At 48.4% G+C, this 16401-nt stretch overlaps 1 protein-coding gene across 1 annotated transcript in view; it reads right to left on the bottom strand.

The window, feature by feature from the left end:
- ATP11C (ATPase phospholipid transporting 11C (ATP11C blood group)) overlaps positions 1-6066 on the bottom strand; it is an 85596-nt gene extending 79530 nt beyond the window's left edge. Inside the window, exon 1 of the mRNA XM_072981179.2 lies at positions 5901-6066. Within this exon, the coding sequence (XP_072837280.2) occupies positions 5901-5927 (27 nt within the window). The 5' untranslated portion in view covers positions 5928-6066. The remainder of the gene's footprint in view (positions 1-5900) is intronic.
- Positions 6067-16401: the final 10335 nt, after the last annotated feature.

Here is a 16401-nt window from a genome sequence, read left to right as displayed (position 1 = left end):
AGCTGCTTATCTTGAACATACCGCAAAAAAACCCTCTTAAGTATTTGTGAAGATTAACAAGTTTAAAATAAAAGCAATCATAACATCACTGTTTCATTTTTTCTTTAAGTAAAGTTGGTTCGACCCCAGAACACAATTCAGATTTTTCATGTGGCCCCCCCATATAAATTAATTGCCCACCCCTGCTATACACAGATTTAGCGGGGTGGTGGGGTGGCGTATTCTTATTAAGCCACCTCAGGAGATTGGCAATTTGAAAGAGGAAGGTTTGCTTCAGACCAGTTTCAGCGATTGTGCACCGGAAAAGCAGAATCCCCTTAACAGGGGCCAGAAAGGTATTGGGTAGGAACGCTCTGGGGGCAAGCTGGTGTGCCCTGTAGCAAAGACGCTGTTTAATCGCCATCTTTAAGAACACACCCTCTCATTCCTGAAGCACACTAAATAGCAGTCTAAACCACTCACGAAGTCAGCCTCAAAAACTCAGACGTTAAGAGAGACCAAATGCCATTTGAGAAAGTTTTTACAAGCCAAACTTGGAAACAGCAAACAAGTTTGCTTCCTGCCCCCCCCCCTCTTCGAAACCACCTCAATCCTGCTACCAACATCTTTTCCATCTAACAAACTTCAACATTAAAAGCTACCATTTGGTCTCTATTAACCTGGCTCAGCAACGGGCATTTTAAAACTCAAGCCACATTCTTTCCAGCTTAGCACTCAGGGAGTCTGCATATGCCAAGAAGATTTATTTCCTCGGCAAGATTCATTAAGGAGAAGGTTCTTTGGGCTAAAAAGGGCTGCTCCGGATCCAGGTAACTCCGGGAGAGAGCAGATCTGAAACAAAATCTCTGTCTCTCCTTTTGTCACCGAAACAAGACCTCCTCAAAAATAAAAAAATAAAAGAAGAATTAAAATGTATAGTGGCTATTCTTTTCTTAAAGAGTAATTCCTACATGAAGCACATTAGCATTAGGAGTTCTTCAAGCAGCTGCACTGGACAAAATCCAGACTCCACAGCTGGTGGCAAGGGGCGGAAACTGGTCTGACCCTGTCACCCCAGTAGCAGCTTGGCGGGCTCGCTACGGGATCCTGGAATCCAGATTTATTCCCATTTTTTTTAAAAAAAAACCTGAAAATCCCTAAATGCTTATAAATATTTAAAAGCACTGCCTCCTCCCACATGAGTCTAACTCACAGTACACCGGGTTTCCATATGAATTATTCTGCATACGGATTGAACAGGGAAAGAGGATAAAACGGATTTTTGTCCGACCCCCTTCGCCGATTTGCCATTCTGTTTCTCCATATTCTGCCCTAACGGTAGCTTCTCGTCCACCACACAAATTGTGCATCGAGACAATCGAGTGACTAGAAAAAAGTTAATTATCAAGCATTACTGCCTCTTCTCCCACCTTTGTTTACTTTTCCTACACCCTGTCTGATGAAAAAGCAGCCCTCTTGGAAATTTATCTACTTTTTGGGGTCTTCTCTGGCCAGCTTAAGGAAAGTGTTGGCTACTCAGTATGAATTCTCATTAGTGACCGACAGGCTATGGAGGTTTTGGGCCCTGCAAAACATCTTTCTCCCTCTGTACAATTTCAGTATTAGGTCAAAGCATATTTTTATGCCCGCGTGCATCCATATTCCCCCAGACTGCTCTTTGATTCAATTTACGTTGGTTTGGCCGTCAATTCTCGAACGGCGGCAGTGTGCAATCTGGCAGTTTTATAATTACACAGTCATCGTTTTATTGGCATTTTACGACGGCGCTTAGCTCTCCCCCCCCCCCCCCGGTCCTTTTTCTGTGCACAAAGAAAGACAAAAGCCGAGGCGTGATCCGTTGCTGTTGTTGATGCCTCTTCCAACCAACCCACGAACCTCTTGCGATGGATCTGACCTGCCGGGCTGCTGTTTCGAAAAAGGGAGGTGGCGCGAAATGAGTAGCACAATGCCATACGGATGGACAAGGTAGTGTGGTGTAGCAGTCAGAGCCATCTCGTGCTTGGCCTTTCTCTTCTCCTGCTGCCTTCCATCTTTCTCAGCATGATGGTCTTTTTCCAGAAAAATAGGACAGCCTCTGTTTCATCCTTTTGGCCTCCAGAGGCAGTTCAGCCTTGATTTGCTCGGGGACCCCCTTGCTCGTCTTTCTGGCAGTCCAGGGTATCCTTAAAGCTTTCCTCCAGCACCATATTTCAAACAAGTCAATTTCATTTGAAATGTAACCTTGGAAACCACAAAGGAGGAAAAATGTGGCCAGAGATTATTTGCTTATTGATGTTAAGTGGTTTACAACTGTTACATAGTAGGATAATTGTTCTGCACAAACGTATACAGATCCCTCTTTGTTATTGTTTCTGTAATCCAAGCTGTTTTGATACTGACTAGGCTGCAGATTTATGCCTGTGCCGGTCTATTTTAATGTAACCCCTTTTTTAGAAAAAGAAAAAAAAGGAACTCAATGATGTTTTGGAAATGGCTGAAATGGGAAAAGTTACTTTCTCTGGACTACAACTGAGGAAGTGACAGCCTGGTCAATGACCAGGCTACCTCACGTATTATAGAAGCTACAGTCCAGAAAATCCTCATTTCTCATCTCCGGGTGGATTTGATTTACATCAAACTAACTAAATCACAATTTAAATCCTGATTTAAATTTTAAAAATCAATTTTTTAAAATGATTTTTTTAAAAAAAACATGCATTTTTCTCCATCCTACTGGGAATTAATTACTGTATGTAGTTTAATGAATTTGAGTAGAACAGTCTACCATGGGCTCTTAGTTATGGACACCAAAACAGAACAGCCATAATCAGAGTCAAAGGCCAAAATCCTGTTGCTTAGCATAGTAAATTGCCCTAAGGAAGGCCCATGGAATCAATGGGGATTTGGTGTGTCAGTTCCTCCATACATACTGTCGATTCAAATGGGCCTACTCTAACTATGACTTTAGCATGGCAAGTTGCAACTAGAGTAGGCCAACTTGAATCAATGGAATTTATGGAGGAGCTCACCCACCAAATTCCCAATGATTCCATGGATCTGGCCTAGTGTGATTTAATCTGTCAGTATAGCTGCCCTATATTGACCGCCAAAGAATTGATGTTTTTGAATTGTGGTGCTGGAGGAGACTCTTGAGAGTCCCCTGGACTGCAAGGAGAACAAACCTATCCATTCTGAAAGAAATCAACCCTGAGTGCTCACTGGAAGGACAGATCCTGAAGCTACGGCTCCAATCCTTTGGCCACCTCAAGAGAAGAGAAGACTCCCTGGAAAAGACCCAGATGTTGGGAAGGAGTCAACAGAGGACGAGATGGATGGACAGTGTCATCGAAGCGACCAGCATGAATTTGACCCAACTGTGGGAGGCAGTGGAAGACCGGAGGGCCTGGCGTGCTCTGGTCCATGGAGTCACAAAGAGTCAGAGATGACTTTAAACAAACAAACAATAGCTGCTCTACACGGAGCAAGGTTAACAGTACACCGACCTGGAGATGCTGCTGGGAACTGAACCTTCAGCGTGCAAAAGATCAGTGCTTCTACCACTCCGCTACGGCACAAGAAACCAATCAAACTTGTCATCCTGCACTTATATACCCCACGCCTTCTCTTCTCTCTGTGGCACCCATCAGTGTTACAGAAAGCTTTGCCACAGACAGAACTTCCCGAACGCTCCAATCCTGCTGGTCCACATGCATAAGCTCAGCAATGCAGCATCTCAGCAGGAGACAGCAAAACCTGCATCGTAAACACCATTTCTGTCTTTTAAGGGGCCAAGACAAGGTGATTCCTAGAAGTCTTCCATTTGACCTTCACATCGCCGTTCTCCTGGGTGACACACTTATTTTTTAAACACTTTCCACCCCCTGGGGCGCTTTGCTTGGCAGACTGATTAGCCTTGCCTCCTCTTCTAGATACAAAATACAGATCTGCAAACAGGCAGGCGTAAAATGATTAAGACAGACACACACACCCCAACTAGCTCAATCCTCCATTTAACGAAATGCATTATTTATTCCGGAGCATGGATCAAAGGTTCAACAATCAGAAGAGACCTCCCGGATAGATCCACTCGGACACCTTCTTCTACACTCAGCGGACATGTACGGACATTTGGGAAGCCCACAAAGAGGAAGAAACAGCACCTATTCTTGGCAGGTGGAGGAATATGAACCCAGGAGCACAGAGGAAAACAGAAGGAACCATCAAAATTAGCAAATACAGCTAAACGGAACATCTATCTACAGGAGCAGTCTACCTCTCAACTGGACTCCCAATTCCCGGAATGGCCCAGCCGGCACAGGAGTTTTGCTAAAGGAGTAAGCTTTCCACATGTTCTACTAAGAGGGTCCTCTTTGTAACCACCAGGCCTCTGACTAACCAGTCCTGCACAAGGAATGGCCAGACAGTTGCTTCCAGGAAGTCTCTGTGATTCCCCTGAAGAAGCCTGGCTTCTTCACGAAGAGCAAGGAGACAGATTTCCAAGTAGCTATCACAGGCACCATCCTATTCTTGAGTGTTCTGCTCCATTTAAAAACAAAGCAAAAAAAAAACACCATCTAGCACACAGAAAGCTAAGTGTTGAGCAGAGAACGTCTGACACACTTTTCTCCCTGAGATACTAGATTTATTTCTGCAAGCAGCTCCTTCTTCCTAATGAAGACATGCATTCAAATCATATCCACACCTCACCTGTAGCCCAAAGCGGTGTGATCCAGCCTCCGACATCAGCCACTGCACACCCGCTAATTGGTGCTTTATCTGAGCAATCCCAACTTTATTGCTAATGGATTTTGTGGGATATGCCCAAGATATATATTTTTTAAAGAGAAAAAGGGGGATTGGATGAGAGCAAATACTTCCTTCCCATTATCTGCATTACTGTATGCAACTTTTTATTAAGGTCTCTCCATTGGGATAACCATCTTAGAACTGCAGAGCTGGAAAGGGTCCCTCTGAGTCGAGTCCAGCCTGTGTCACGGAGGCCCGGTGGGGGAATTCGAACTGCCAATCTCTGGCTCTGCAACCAGAGGCCTAAACCCCTGAGCTCTTCATCAATTCTAGAATTCAAGAACTGCAAAACTGGAAGGGACCCTATGGGTCATCTAGTCCAGCCCCTGTTAAGGAAACATTGTGGGCAACTGGATTCCCAATTCCTGGCTGCTACACACACAGATACCTTGACCACGGAGGTCTCCGGGTAATACTTCTCATTGGTACCACTAGGAAGCTGGGGCAACTTCCCCCCCCATCATGGAGGTGCTCTAACCTCCCTTACTTGGGCTGCTGTGTTCTCCCCAGGCACCCCAAAACCAAAGATGGCAAAAGGGGGGGAGAAGAAGGGGATCCTTTGGGATCTCCCTCCAGGTGGAGGTCTTTCCCTGTGGGCTATTCTCCTCCTGGGCCAAGGAAGCACAAGGGGAGAAAGAAGGGGAGGCTCCGAGCGCCCCCCCCCACCTTTACAAACGCCATGTTGGCCGCCGCTCAAATCCGTTCTGCGGAGGCTGCCGGCCAGGAGGCAGCTCCCTAACCTGCCTGCCCGCGGCCAACCTGCTGAGCTCCACGGGAGAAAGGAGGAATGGGGAGGGGGGGAAGCCTTGACCGGGTGGGGTGCCAGGCCGGGTGGAGGGACCGAACCAGGCTGGATCCCCTGGAGAACGCGAGGCGGGCGGGGAGTGAGCCTTCGGGCCTGGGGAGGGTCCCTAGGAGCGCATTCCTCCCTGGGGGCTCTCGGAGCGCTCAAAGGGATGCAGGCGAGGGGAGGTCCACGCGGCGGAGCATCCTCCGGGGAAACCGCAGCAGCAGCCGGCGCTCCCTCCCCGCAACACGAAGCCTCTCCGCCAGGCAGGCAGCCCTCCACCCCCCCCCACCCCCCACGGGAAGGCAAGGAAGGGAGAGGTACCTACCCAGCGGTTGATCTGCCGGCGAAGCATCCTGAAGCTGCCGCAGCGTCTCGGAGGTGGAGGGCTGAGAGGGGGGGGAGCGCAAGAGGGAGGCGGGATGCAGGCGGAGGGGACGAGATGGGGGGGCTGCTGGCCAGGCTCTGCAGGCAGGATGGGGTGTGTGGGGGGGTGGCCAGGGCTGCCCAGCCGCCGTCGCCGCTCGCCCCGCGCCTCTCACCGCCGCGTCCCCTTCGCCTGCCGCGGCCGCATCGGCTCTCCTGGGGCTCTCCCGGGGCGAGAAGGCGCCCTCCGGTCCCGGGGGAGGGAGTGGTGGGGCTGGACTGTTGGAGCCCCCCCCGGGTGGGGGTGCCTTCGAGCCGGGCGCCTCGGGGGCGGCTGCGGAGCGCGATCGGCGCGCCCTGGCGCACGGAGGAAGAAGAAGGAGAAGAAGAGGAGGCGGCGGGAAGGCAAGAATCGGGGCCGTTCCGAGGCCAGAGTCCAGCCCCCGGGAGGCAGAGAGGTTCGCAGGCAGCTGGCCAACAGGCCGCGCTCGCCTCTTCCCCCCCCCCGGCTCGGCCAAGCGGAGGGCGCGCCCGGTGCGCCCACCTCGCCAAGACGCACGGGGCGCGGCGCACCGCCCGAGCCGGACGCTGCCCTCCGCCGGGACGCGCCCGCTTGCCTCCTCGCCTGCCCGGCCTTTCTCCCTCCTCCTCCTCCCTTCTCCTTCTCCGCGTGGCGCTCCCGGAGGCGGACCCCGGGCCGGCGCCTTCCTCTCCTCCACCCACCGGGGTCCGGAGAGCAGCCTGGGAGGTGTAGGAAGAAGAGTCCCCCCCCCCCCTCCGGCCGTTCCTCGGCTCGCCTGGACGGGGGAGAGCCAGCCCAGCAAGCCTCCGCCTCTTCCCCCCTTTGGTCCGCCCGCCCGCCCGGCCTCCCGGAGGAGGTTGTGCCCAACGGCTTCGCGGAAGCGGCCGACCCTCCTCTGGGCGGGCCCAGCCGGGAAAGACGCGCTGGGCCGTCCGTGCAAACCGCCGCCGGCAGGAAAAACAAAACAAGAAACTCAGGCTCCCTCCAGCTAAGAAGAGCATGCCTGCGCGTTGCCTTCATTTAACAAAAATAATCATAGGCTGTCAAGTCAAGGCTGACTTATGGCGCCCCTTTCCAAGGTTTCCCAAGTAGAGAACACTGTACAATACTCAGGAGTGTTTCACTATTCCCTTCTCCTGGGGTGCCCTGGGACCACTGTGCAGCTTGCCCAAGGCCACCCAGGCTGGCTCGACTACACTTTAGGCTGGGCACACAAGTAAAGCCACGGGGGGTCCTTACACAATACACTCCTTCTCTGCCCTAACCTCCCTTCTGCATTCCCCTGGGCCTTAGGAAGGTACACTTGATTTCTTTGTCATTTATTTTATTGATGTTAATTGATCTGCCACCTTGCTCCCCCCCCCCCCACAAGGGGAGCTAAAGTGGCTGGCAACAATGAAAAACTATTCAATAACCACAGTTTTTTTAAAAAAAATACTATTAAAAACTATGTTAAGAACAATGGGACCTTCGTCAATATTGAAACCAAGGTAAAAAAAAGAATTTTGAAAACATTTTGAAAAATCTATTTTTTAAAAAATTAGAGCATTCCTAGACATGTATTGCTTAAAAGTCTGCTTGAAACAGAAAGCCTTTGCCGGATGACGGAAGAACAAGAGTGAGGGGGCCAACCCGGCTTTTCACGGCAGTACATTCCAAACCTTGGGAGCCAACCCCGAGAAGGCCCTCTCTTATGTGCTTGTTAAGCAAACGTTTGAAGTTGGTCAAACCAAGAGAAGGGCCTCCCCAGGACATCTTAAACAATTCGAAGTCCCCAGAAGATCTTAAAAGCTGAACGTCCAGCCTATCTAAAGGTCATGTGGTCCTCTAGATAGCCTCGACTCAAACCATGTTTCATAGAAACATAGAAAAGTGAAGTTGGAAGGGGCCTACAAGGCCATCCAGTCCAACCCCCTGCTCAGTGCAGGAATACCATCAAAGCAGATCTGCCAGATGCTTATCCAAGTTTTTCTGGAATGCCCCCAGAGTTGGAACCCCCACCAGCTCCCAAGGAAACTGTTTCCACTGTCATACAGTGGGGTCTCCGCTTAAGAACTTAATCCGTATTGGAAGGTGGTTCTCAAGTTGAAAAGTTCTTATGTTGAATCTGCATTTCCCATAGGAATGCATTGAAAACCATTTAATCCGTATCTGCTCTTTTCCGTCCGTAGAAACTACAGTGGAACCTCTACTTAAGAACTTAATCCGTTTTGGAATGGTGTTCTTAAGTTGAAATGTTCTTAAGTTGAAGCAAAATTTCCCATAGGAATGGACTGAAAACCAATTAATCCGTTCTGGCTGTTTTTTGTTATGTAGAGGTGTGTTCGTACAATGAAGCATTAGTTCCCATAGGAACTAATGCAAAACTGGTTAATACGTACTCTACCACTAGGGGGAGAACTTTTTTTTAACCTAAGATGACCTAAGGTTAAAAAAAGAGCAGGAAAGGTTTTTTTTTTCCTGTTCTTATCTTGGATTTCTGTTCTCAAGTAGAAGCAAAATTTAGCAAATGGAGCTGTTCTTAAGTTGGATTGTTCTTAAGTAGGGACGTTCTTAAGTAGAGACCCCACTGTACTGCTCTAACAGTTAGGAAGTTTTTCCTGATATTCAACCGAAATCAGGCTTCCTGTAACTTGCGCCCACTGTTGCGCGTCCTGCACTCTGGGATGGTCGAGAATAGATCTTGCCCCTCCTCTGGATGTCAGCCTTTCAAATACGTATTTGAAAAGTGCTATCATCTCATCCTTCAGTCTTCTTTTCTCAAGGCTAAAGATACCCAGTTCTTTCAGACATTCCTCATAAGGCTTGGTTTCCAGACCCCTGATCATCCTTGTCGCCCTCCTCTGAACTTGTTCCAATTTGTTAGCATCCTTCTTCAAGTGTGGTGTCCAGAAAATGGACACAGGACCTGAGATGAGGCCTCGCCAGTGCTGAATAGAGGGGGACTAGCACCTCGTGGGATTTGAAAACTATACTTCTGTTAATGTAGCCTAAAATAGCATTTGCCTTTTTTGTAGCCACATCACACTGTTGGCTCATATTTAGCTTGTGATCTATGACAATTCCAAGATCCTTCTTGCTCCTTATTTTGCTGAGCCAGGTATCCCCCATCTTGTAACTCTGCAATTGGTTTCTTTTTCCGAGGTGTAGGACTTTGCACTTCTCCCTGTTGAATGTCATTCTGTTACTTTCGGCCCAGTGCTCCATCCTATCAAGGTTATCTTGAATTTTGTTTCTGTCTTCTAAATTCCAAATTTTGTATCATCTGCAGATTTGACAGGCATTCCCTGCACTCCCTCATCCAAGTCATTAATAAAAATATTGAAGAGCACCGGGCCCAGGACTGAGCCTTGGGGTACCCCACTTGTGACCTCCTGCCCGTTAGAGAAGGACCCATTAATTATCACCCTCTGAGTACGATTCCATAGCCAATTGTGTATCCACCTGACACTTGATCTATCCAGCCTACACCTAGTTAGCTTGCTAATCAGGATCTCATGGGGCACTTTGTCAAAAGCTTTGCTGATGTCAAGATATACTACGCCTACAGCATTCCCTCTTTCTATCAGGGAGGTGACGTGATAAAAAAAACGAGATCAAATTAGTTTGGCAGGATTTGTTCTTGTTTGAGATATGCAAGATGTTCCAGGGGCCGTGCATCACCGCCACTCAGTGAATTTCCATGGCAGGAATTTGAACCCAGGTCTCCTCAGTTGTTGCCTGAGGATGATCCATCTACCACCTTGGCTCTCCATTATACTATGATATTTCCATTTATAAGGCCATCAAGTTTGACCCCCTGCCTGAAGAGTTCCTTCCACATCAGTAAAATAGCAGCCAAAACCTCTTTAAATCAGAAGTGCCTGGAAGAACCTCAGCAAAGGGGCTGAATGTATGTCAATCCGGACACAAAATCAGGACCGTGTTTCGAATACAGAACCCTTGTATATGGACAAGCTAAGTAAAAAGGCAAGGGCCAATGAGAAATCTCATTGATTTTTCTAAACATGTCTGTTGGGAGTTACTATCCTTGGCCTATGTTTATGATTCGATGTGATTATGGCCATGCATTGGTCTAAAAGAACGCTATGATAAACACATGCCATGTTTGATAAACAATGTACAGTTTGTGTATCAAATGGAGAAGCTGATCATTTTCTAAACTATTGGTCTTCTTTGAGAGTGCTTCTACTAAGGGTCTTTTCCAGGGAGTCTTCTCTTCTCATGAGATGGCCAAAGTACTGCATCCTCAGCTTCAGGATCTGTCCTTCCAGTGAGCGCTCAGGGTTGATTTCATAGGTTTGTTCTCCTTGCAGTCCAGGGGACTCTCAAGAGCCTCCTCCAGCACCACAATTCAAAAACATCCATTCTTTGGTAGTCGGCCTTCCATACATCGCTATGGAAAATTATTAGCAGATAATAAATCCCACCGAACACGGTGGGACATCCTTTCTCCATCTAATCAAAGCTGCTTAATGTTGCATGCTGCAAAAAAAATGCAAGGGTTTTTTGCAAGCTGTATTAAACATTCAAGGGATGCTGCCTCCCCCTAGTGGGACCTTGTGGCAATAGCGGTCTTACGATTGCTGGGTCCCGATACAGAATCGAGTAGCAACCTTTATGGGGTAAGTAAAAAGTTACAGAGGAGCTGAGCTTTCCATCAGGCACAGATCGTGCAAAGTCTCAGGGCAGAGGGAACAAAAGTAGGCTGAAGAACCAAGCTTCATTTTCAGAGGTGTAAATAGGGTGGTGGGCTTTGGTCCAGGGTGGAAAAGTGGAGAAGGGGACGACGGAGGATGAGATGGCTGGGCGGTGTCATCGAAGCGACCAACATGAATTTGACCCAACTCTGGGAGGCAGTGGAAGACAGGAGGACCTGGCATGCTCTGGTCCAGGGGGTCACGAAGAGTCGGACATGATTTACCGACTAAGCAACAAACAACAACGGTGCCCCAAGACTTCTATCCATGCCCTGAATCCTGGAAATTTTCTAAACCTGGGACTTTTTCCCCATGCGCTACCATGTTGTTCTGCCTGGATGGGGCTGCCCTGGATTGCAAAGACAGGAAAGAGCATCTGAAAGGCCTACGTGTGTATGGCATGCATGTGGGTTAATGTTCCGTATGGCATGCCTATGTATTAATGCTTTCATGTGGTTGGAGGGGATTAATATGTTGGCGTGCCATGCTGCCCAGGTCTGGTGAAGAATTCACATCAGGAAGAGACAAGCAAGTAAGGAGCAAAATTCAAAGGCTGTAGGCATTGGTCACTGGAGACCGAGACCAAGATTATCCACACTCTTGTTTCCACTCTTGTATATGGAAAGCTGGACAATAAAGAAAGCTGGTAGGGAAAAAAAGTATTTGTATGAAATTTGGTGCTGGAGGAGAGGTTTCGTGGATACCCTGGACTTCCAGAAAGACAAACCAGTGGGTCCTAGATCAAATCAAGCCTGAACTATCTTTGGAGGCAAAAATCATGCAGCTGAGGCTATCCTGCTTTGGGCACAATATGAGAAGGCAAGATTCCCCGGAAAAGGCAATAATGCTGGGAAAAGTGGAAGGCAGCAGGAAAAGAGGAAGACCAAGCGCGAGATGCATTGACTCCCTAAAGGAAGCCACAGACTTGAGTTGTATGGATGGGAGTGTTGGAGGCCGCTCATTCAGAGGGTCACCATGGGTTGGAGGGCGACTTGACATAACACAGATGTGAAAGGGCGTTGATTGCATTTTCTCCCCTTCCACCCTGAACAGAGCAAGCCTTGTGTGCAGGTGGGACAGTGGGAGGAGATCCTTGTTGGAGGTTTGATTCCCACCCAGAGAAAATCATGTCCAGGCGATCCACTGGATTAAAATCCAGGCTGTGCTGGATAACCAAAACAGCGGCATCAGGAGACGCGAAGGGGAGCTAGGAGAACAAGACAGAAGGGAGCAAAGAGGGATCGAGAATCAGAAGGCAGAGTGCGGGGCTGATGAGAACCAAGAAGATGAAAGGCCGCCGACCCACCCACCCACCCCTTCCTTTGGGGTGGGTGTTGAAAAGGAGATGATGAGGAGGTTGGGTGAAGTAGGAGAGAGAGAAAGTGGTAGGGGAACTTTCTCGTTATGCAAGCCCTGGTGAGGGGGGGCAGCCTTTAGAAAATTTGCAGGTGCAAACAAAAGCCGAATTGCTCTCTCTCTCCCCCCTACTTCTGCCCCCCCCTTACACAGCAGACAATTAATCAGGGGATGGAATTTGCAGAGGTCAAAAGTGTAATTGGGTTTTAAAGAGGGGTCCACGGAAATGGAAATCATCATCTCCTTCGGTGGGGGTGTGTGCAAACTATTGTGCCAAGACTGGGGAATGCTGCTCCTGGACACATCTGCAATTTTCCTGCAAGAAATAAATGGGCTTCCGTCTCTCTCACTGTGTTTTAAGCCCTCTGGAGCAAGCAATATACGTCCTGGTCCAGGAGAGTTGCAAAACTTTTGCTTAATTATTGTGTTCTTTAAAAAATAATTTCTAACAATGTCCAAACACATTAGATCAGGCCCTAAGGGGTGGATCTTGCCCAGTAAAGCCTGTTACTTTGTTTGCATGCGAGTTTAAAGTGTTATGGCTTCCTTCTGAACTCCCTCCCCCCCAACAAAAAATGCTTCAGGGAGGAATATTTTGGGATCTGATCTTCCGTAAATGGTGAAGAGGAAATAAATTGGGGGAAAGCTCTGTCTTTCTCTCCTCGTATTAGACGCCAGGGGGTTCCTCCACTGAAATGGAAGGGCTGGTATGTGCGAGAGGTCAAAGCAAGTCCTGATTCCATGTGGCGCTAAACTCTGGAACTCACAGCCACAAGATGTCACGATGGCGGCCAGCTTGGACTGTTTTAAAAAGGGAGGAGGTCCATTCGTGGAGGTTAAAAGCCATCTGGGGACGGCAGCCTGCGCAGGTAGATTTCACGCATGTCATGATCCTGAGCTTCTTGGTGGTTGATCACTGGGTGTGAAAACAATGCAGGATTAGATCCTCCCTGGGTCTGATCCAACCTGGCTGTCTCCCCCAGAAGCTTATTGCCCTTTTTTCCCTTTCAGCATGCTGACTGCCATGAATATCTCGATGCACAACGTCCTGCGTTCAAGTGCAGAAGGAACTGCTGGCGCAATTCAGATTCCTTTATTGCAAGCCACAGATCAGATAAAGCCAACAAGACTGAGCTAGCTGGTGCGTTGGGCTCTGCCATTCCACCAAGATTCTGACTCTCGAGTTTGTGCTCCTTCAAGCCCCATGTCCTCCTGCAAGGTGTAGGAGATCGCCATGGGACTGGATCTCTGATGGAGACACAGCCCCACAGCATGGATGCCTTCTGAAAAGTTTGGACTGAAACCCAAAGTGAATATACTACCCCCCCCCCCCGCCCAAAGCAACATCAGAGCAACCTGTGGATAGTGAAAATTAGATTGCGGAAGCAAAATTAACAGGGATAAGTGACCACTCCAGTACCAAGAAGATGTATTGGTCGTGGACCATAGGCCAGACTTGATACCTTGCATGGTACACTATGAGCCCCATATCCATTGGGGAATCAGTTCTAAGCCCCCCACCCCACCCCGCAGATCATAGTGAATGCTATACATGGCGTGGTCTCTGGCGCATTCTAGTGGCCGGTTCTGGCAATGGCACCATGGAAATGCGCATTTCTGAGATTTTTCCTTCGATATTGTATTTTAAATATTTTCAGACCTCCGATAAGCGAAACCGCAGATACTGATCCCACAGATATGAGAGCCATAGCGAATAATGTGATAGACTAGGACTCAGGAGACCTGGATTCGAATCTGCGTTCAACCAGAAAAACTCACAGGAGCGTGTGTCTGGCATTGGTGAAACCATTCCTTAAATGCTTCACTTACCTTGAAAGCTGCATTAGGGTCACTATAAGTCAGTTTCAGCTTGACTGCATGTAATACATAGCCTGCCTAATGCGTGCAGTGAGCGGAACAGGAGTCCAGAAAAAAATTCTGTGTCTAAAAAACACCTCCCTGGCCTTTGGCTTTTGAGAGCCAGTGTGGTGTAGCGCGTAGAGTGCCAGATTAGAGTCCTGGGTTCAAATCATCAATTGCCCATGGAGACCTGGGTTCAAATCACCACTTGGTCATGGAAAGGAGGAGAAAGTGAGATACTTAAATATCTCATGATACTTAAATATCTCTTACACCTTAAAAAAACCCTATAAATTGGATGCATTTTTCTGCCACATTAAAAAAAAAACCCGGACAATTCTTGTCTTTGCTCTTTGTTTTTACACCGCTGGGAAAGAATAAGTCTTCCAAAACTGGGATTTGCCTTCCTCCACGATCCTGTTCTCTTGGCTTTTTTAAAAACCAGTGAATTAATTAATTCCATCCCCTTAGCTAATTAATTAACTATTTTTTTTTAAAAAAAGAGAGAGACTATGCACATTTTTCCTTACTTGACATCGTTGTAAGGACATGTTCTCCGGGGGGGGGGGGGGGGGAGTAATTAACAATAAAATAGGATTAACATCTCAACAACGAGGGATGTGGATCTTGAGCACTAGGGGGTGCTGTTCTCACAGGACTTTGTGCCGGAAGGAAAACTCATCTTAGAGACTTGAAGCTGGTTTAAATTCAGTTTATACACACAGGGAGAAAGATGGAGAGCCAGTTTTTGGCATTGCCAGCACCTTGGCACCTTTGAAAAAATCGTACAAATAACTGACAGAGCCCAGCTCGAGAATCCTGCACCCGAAGTTACCAAGACAGTGATAGTGTAATGGTGATGGCGCTGCACTGTGGCCCAGAGAGGTCTGGTTTCGAATCCTTGCTCAGTTGTAGGAAGCTAACGACACCCCACCTCACAAGCTACCGAATGGAACGTAATACTGTATATATTTCTGGGAGTTCCAACTGAAAACGTTAACCTCACAAAGCTCTGCTCAGTGCTTGAGGACTAGTCGCCTGAGCATGTGAAGGAGCATTGCTGGAAACGCAGGAGTAGGGACGCTCGGTCAGCGACGAGGCTGTTCTGAGGGGGATATCAGCAAAATAAGGAAAACTTCCTTGGCGAAGAGAGGTGACAATAGACATGTTCCACTCTGACTTTTCTGTTGCTCCTAATGGGCCCGAATGGGTCTGCCTCTGTGGCATTGTGGGAAGTGAAAACAGTCTTTTGTCTCCATTAACGCTTCGTAGCAATGCGCCGTGGTGCCGTTTCTCACCCCTCTTCCACGAGACATGGGCCTGAGGAGGCACTGCCCTGTCTGTTTCCTCACACTCACTAATTGAGTTGGCTCGAAGTTTCCACTTCCTATAAAAATGTGATATGCCCTGCAGTTGCTCCCCCTCAAGTGATGGCCCTGAAGTCGTGACTCCCAAGGCATTGTGGGAAATGTGTGGCAAAGTTTTGAATTTCTGGTTAAATTCCTTTCGCCGCGCAGCGGAAGGGTAGGGGATTGACAGAGCAGAATAGCTTCAAGTTCCTAAGATGAGTCCACCCCTTTTTCTCATTCAGTGGCCCTTGCGGTCTCAGTCACTCGTTCTGAGATATTTGAAGGAGAAAGAACGGAAAGGTTTCAAACAGCAAACCAACCAACAGGACGGCATCAAGCCACTGCCTCAACAGACCCACTGCTTCAGACTACAAGAAAAGGGGAGGGGAAAAGCCTCGGAGCAGAGAGGCGGGGCTTTCTTTCAACTCCGAAGCAGGAAGAAGGGATTGGTGACCGCCAGATAGATTGGCAGCCAGCCCACCCCAGAAGGGTTGTAAAAAAAAAAAAAGCCACCAAAATGAACACAACAGTTCAAATCTCCCAGAATGCTTTGGAGTGAAGGGGCATTGTGGGAAATAGAGAGGTTTGCCTTGTGACTAAGTGCTGACCTAGGGCCTGAATCTCGGCTTCTCCTGTGCCGCTCGATCTGAAAGCATCTGCTCTGTCCTGGGCTTTGCAGTCCAGAAAAGTAACTTTTCTGTGTTATCTTGAGGGACCGTAAGAAAGACTCTCCAGGCCGGATGCAAGGGGGGGAAGATAGTTACCAAGTCAAAACATTCTCTCCTCCCTCCAGCCCCCAAAATGCCCAGTATGTGAAACCTAAAACATGTTATGACTAGCAAAGCGGAACTCACTCAGTCCCTTCAGGGGGAAAAGATGGTTCTGTTTTTTCACCCTGCCAGCGGGGAGATGTGACACACACCCCCAGCGATGCACCAGCCGGGCAGGGTCTCCCGCCGCTCCTCTCTCTTCCTGCCCTGGAGTCTGAGCTGCCCTTTGGCGGAGTGTCTCCCAGCTCTTGAAAAGGATCTGCAAAGGGTGACCTATCAAGGATGCTGGTGAGTCTTGGGCTCCTAGACTCGAATCTGACTCTTTGGGACAAAGTCCCAAGTCCCTATTGAAAATAATTTTTTTTCCCCCAGAAAAGAGGAAGGTGGGTGGGTGGTACAGGAGGAG

The sequence above is a fragment of the Pogona vitticeps genome, chromosome 11 (assembly GCF_051106095.1).
Source record: "Pogona vitticeps strain Pit_001003342236 chromosome 11, PviZW2.1, whole genome shotgun sequence".
In the NCBI taxonomy this organism is placed as follows: Eukaryota; Metazoa; Chordata; class Lepidosauria; order Squamata; family Agamidae; genus Pogona; species Pogona vitticeps.
This window is presented reverse-complemented; position numbering and strand designations above follow the sequence as displayed.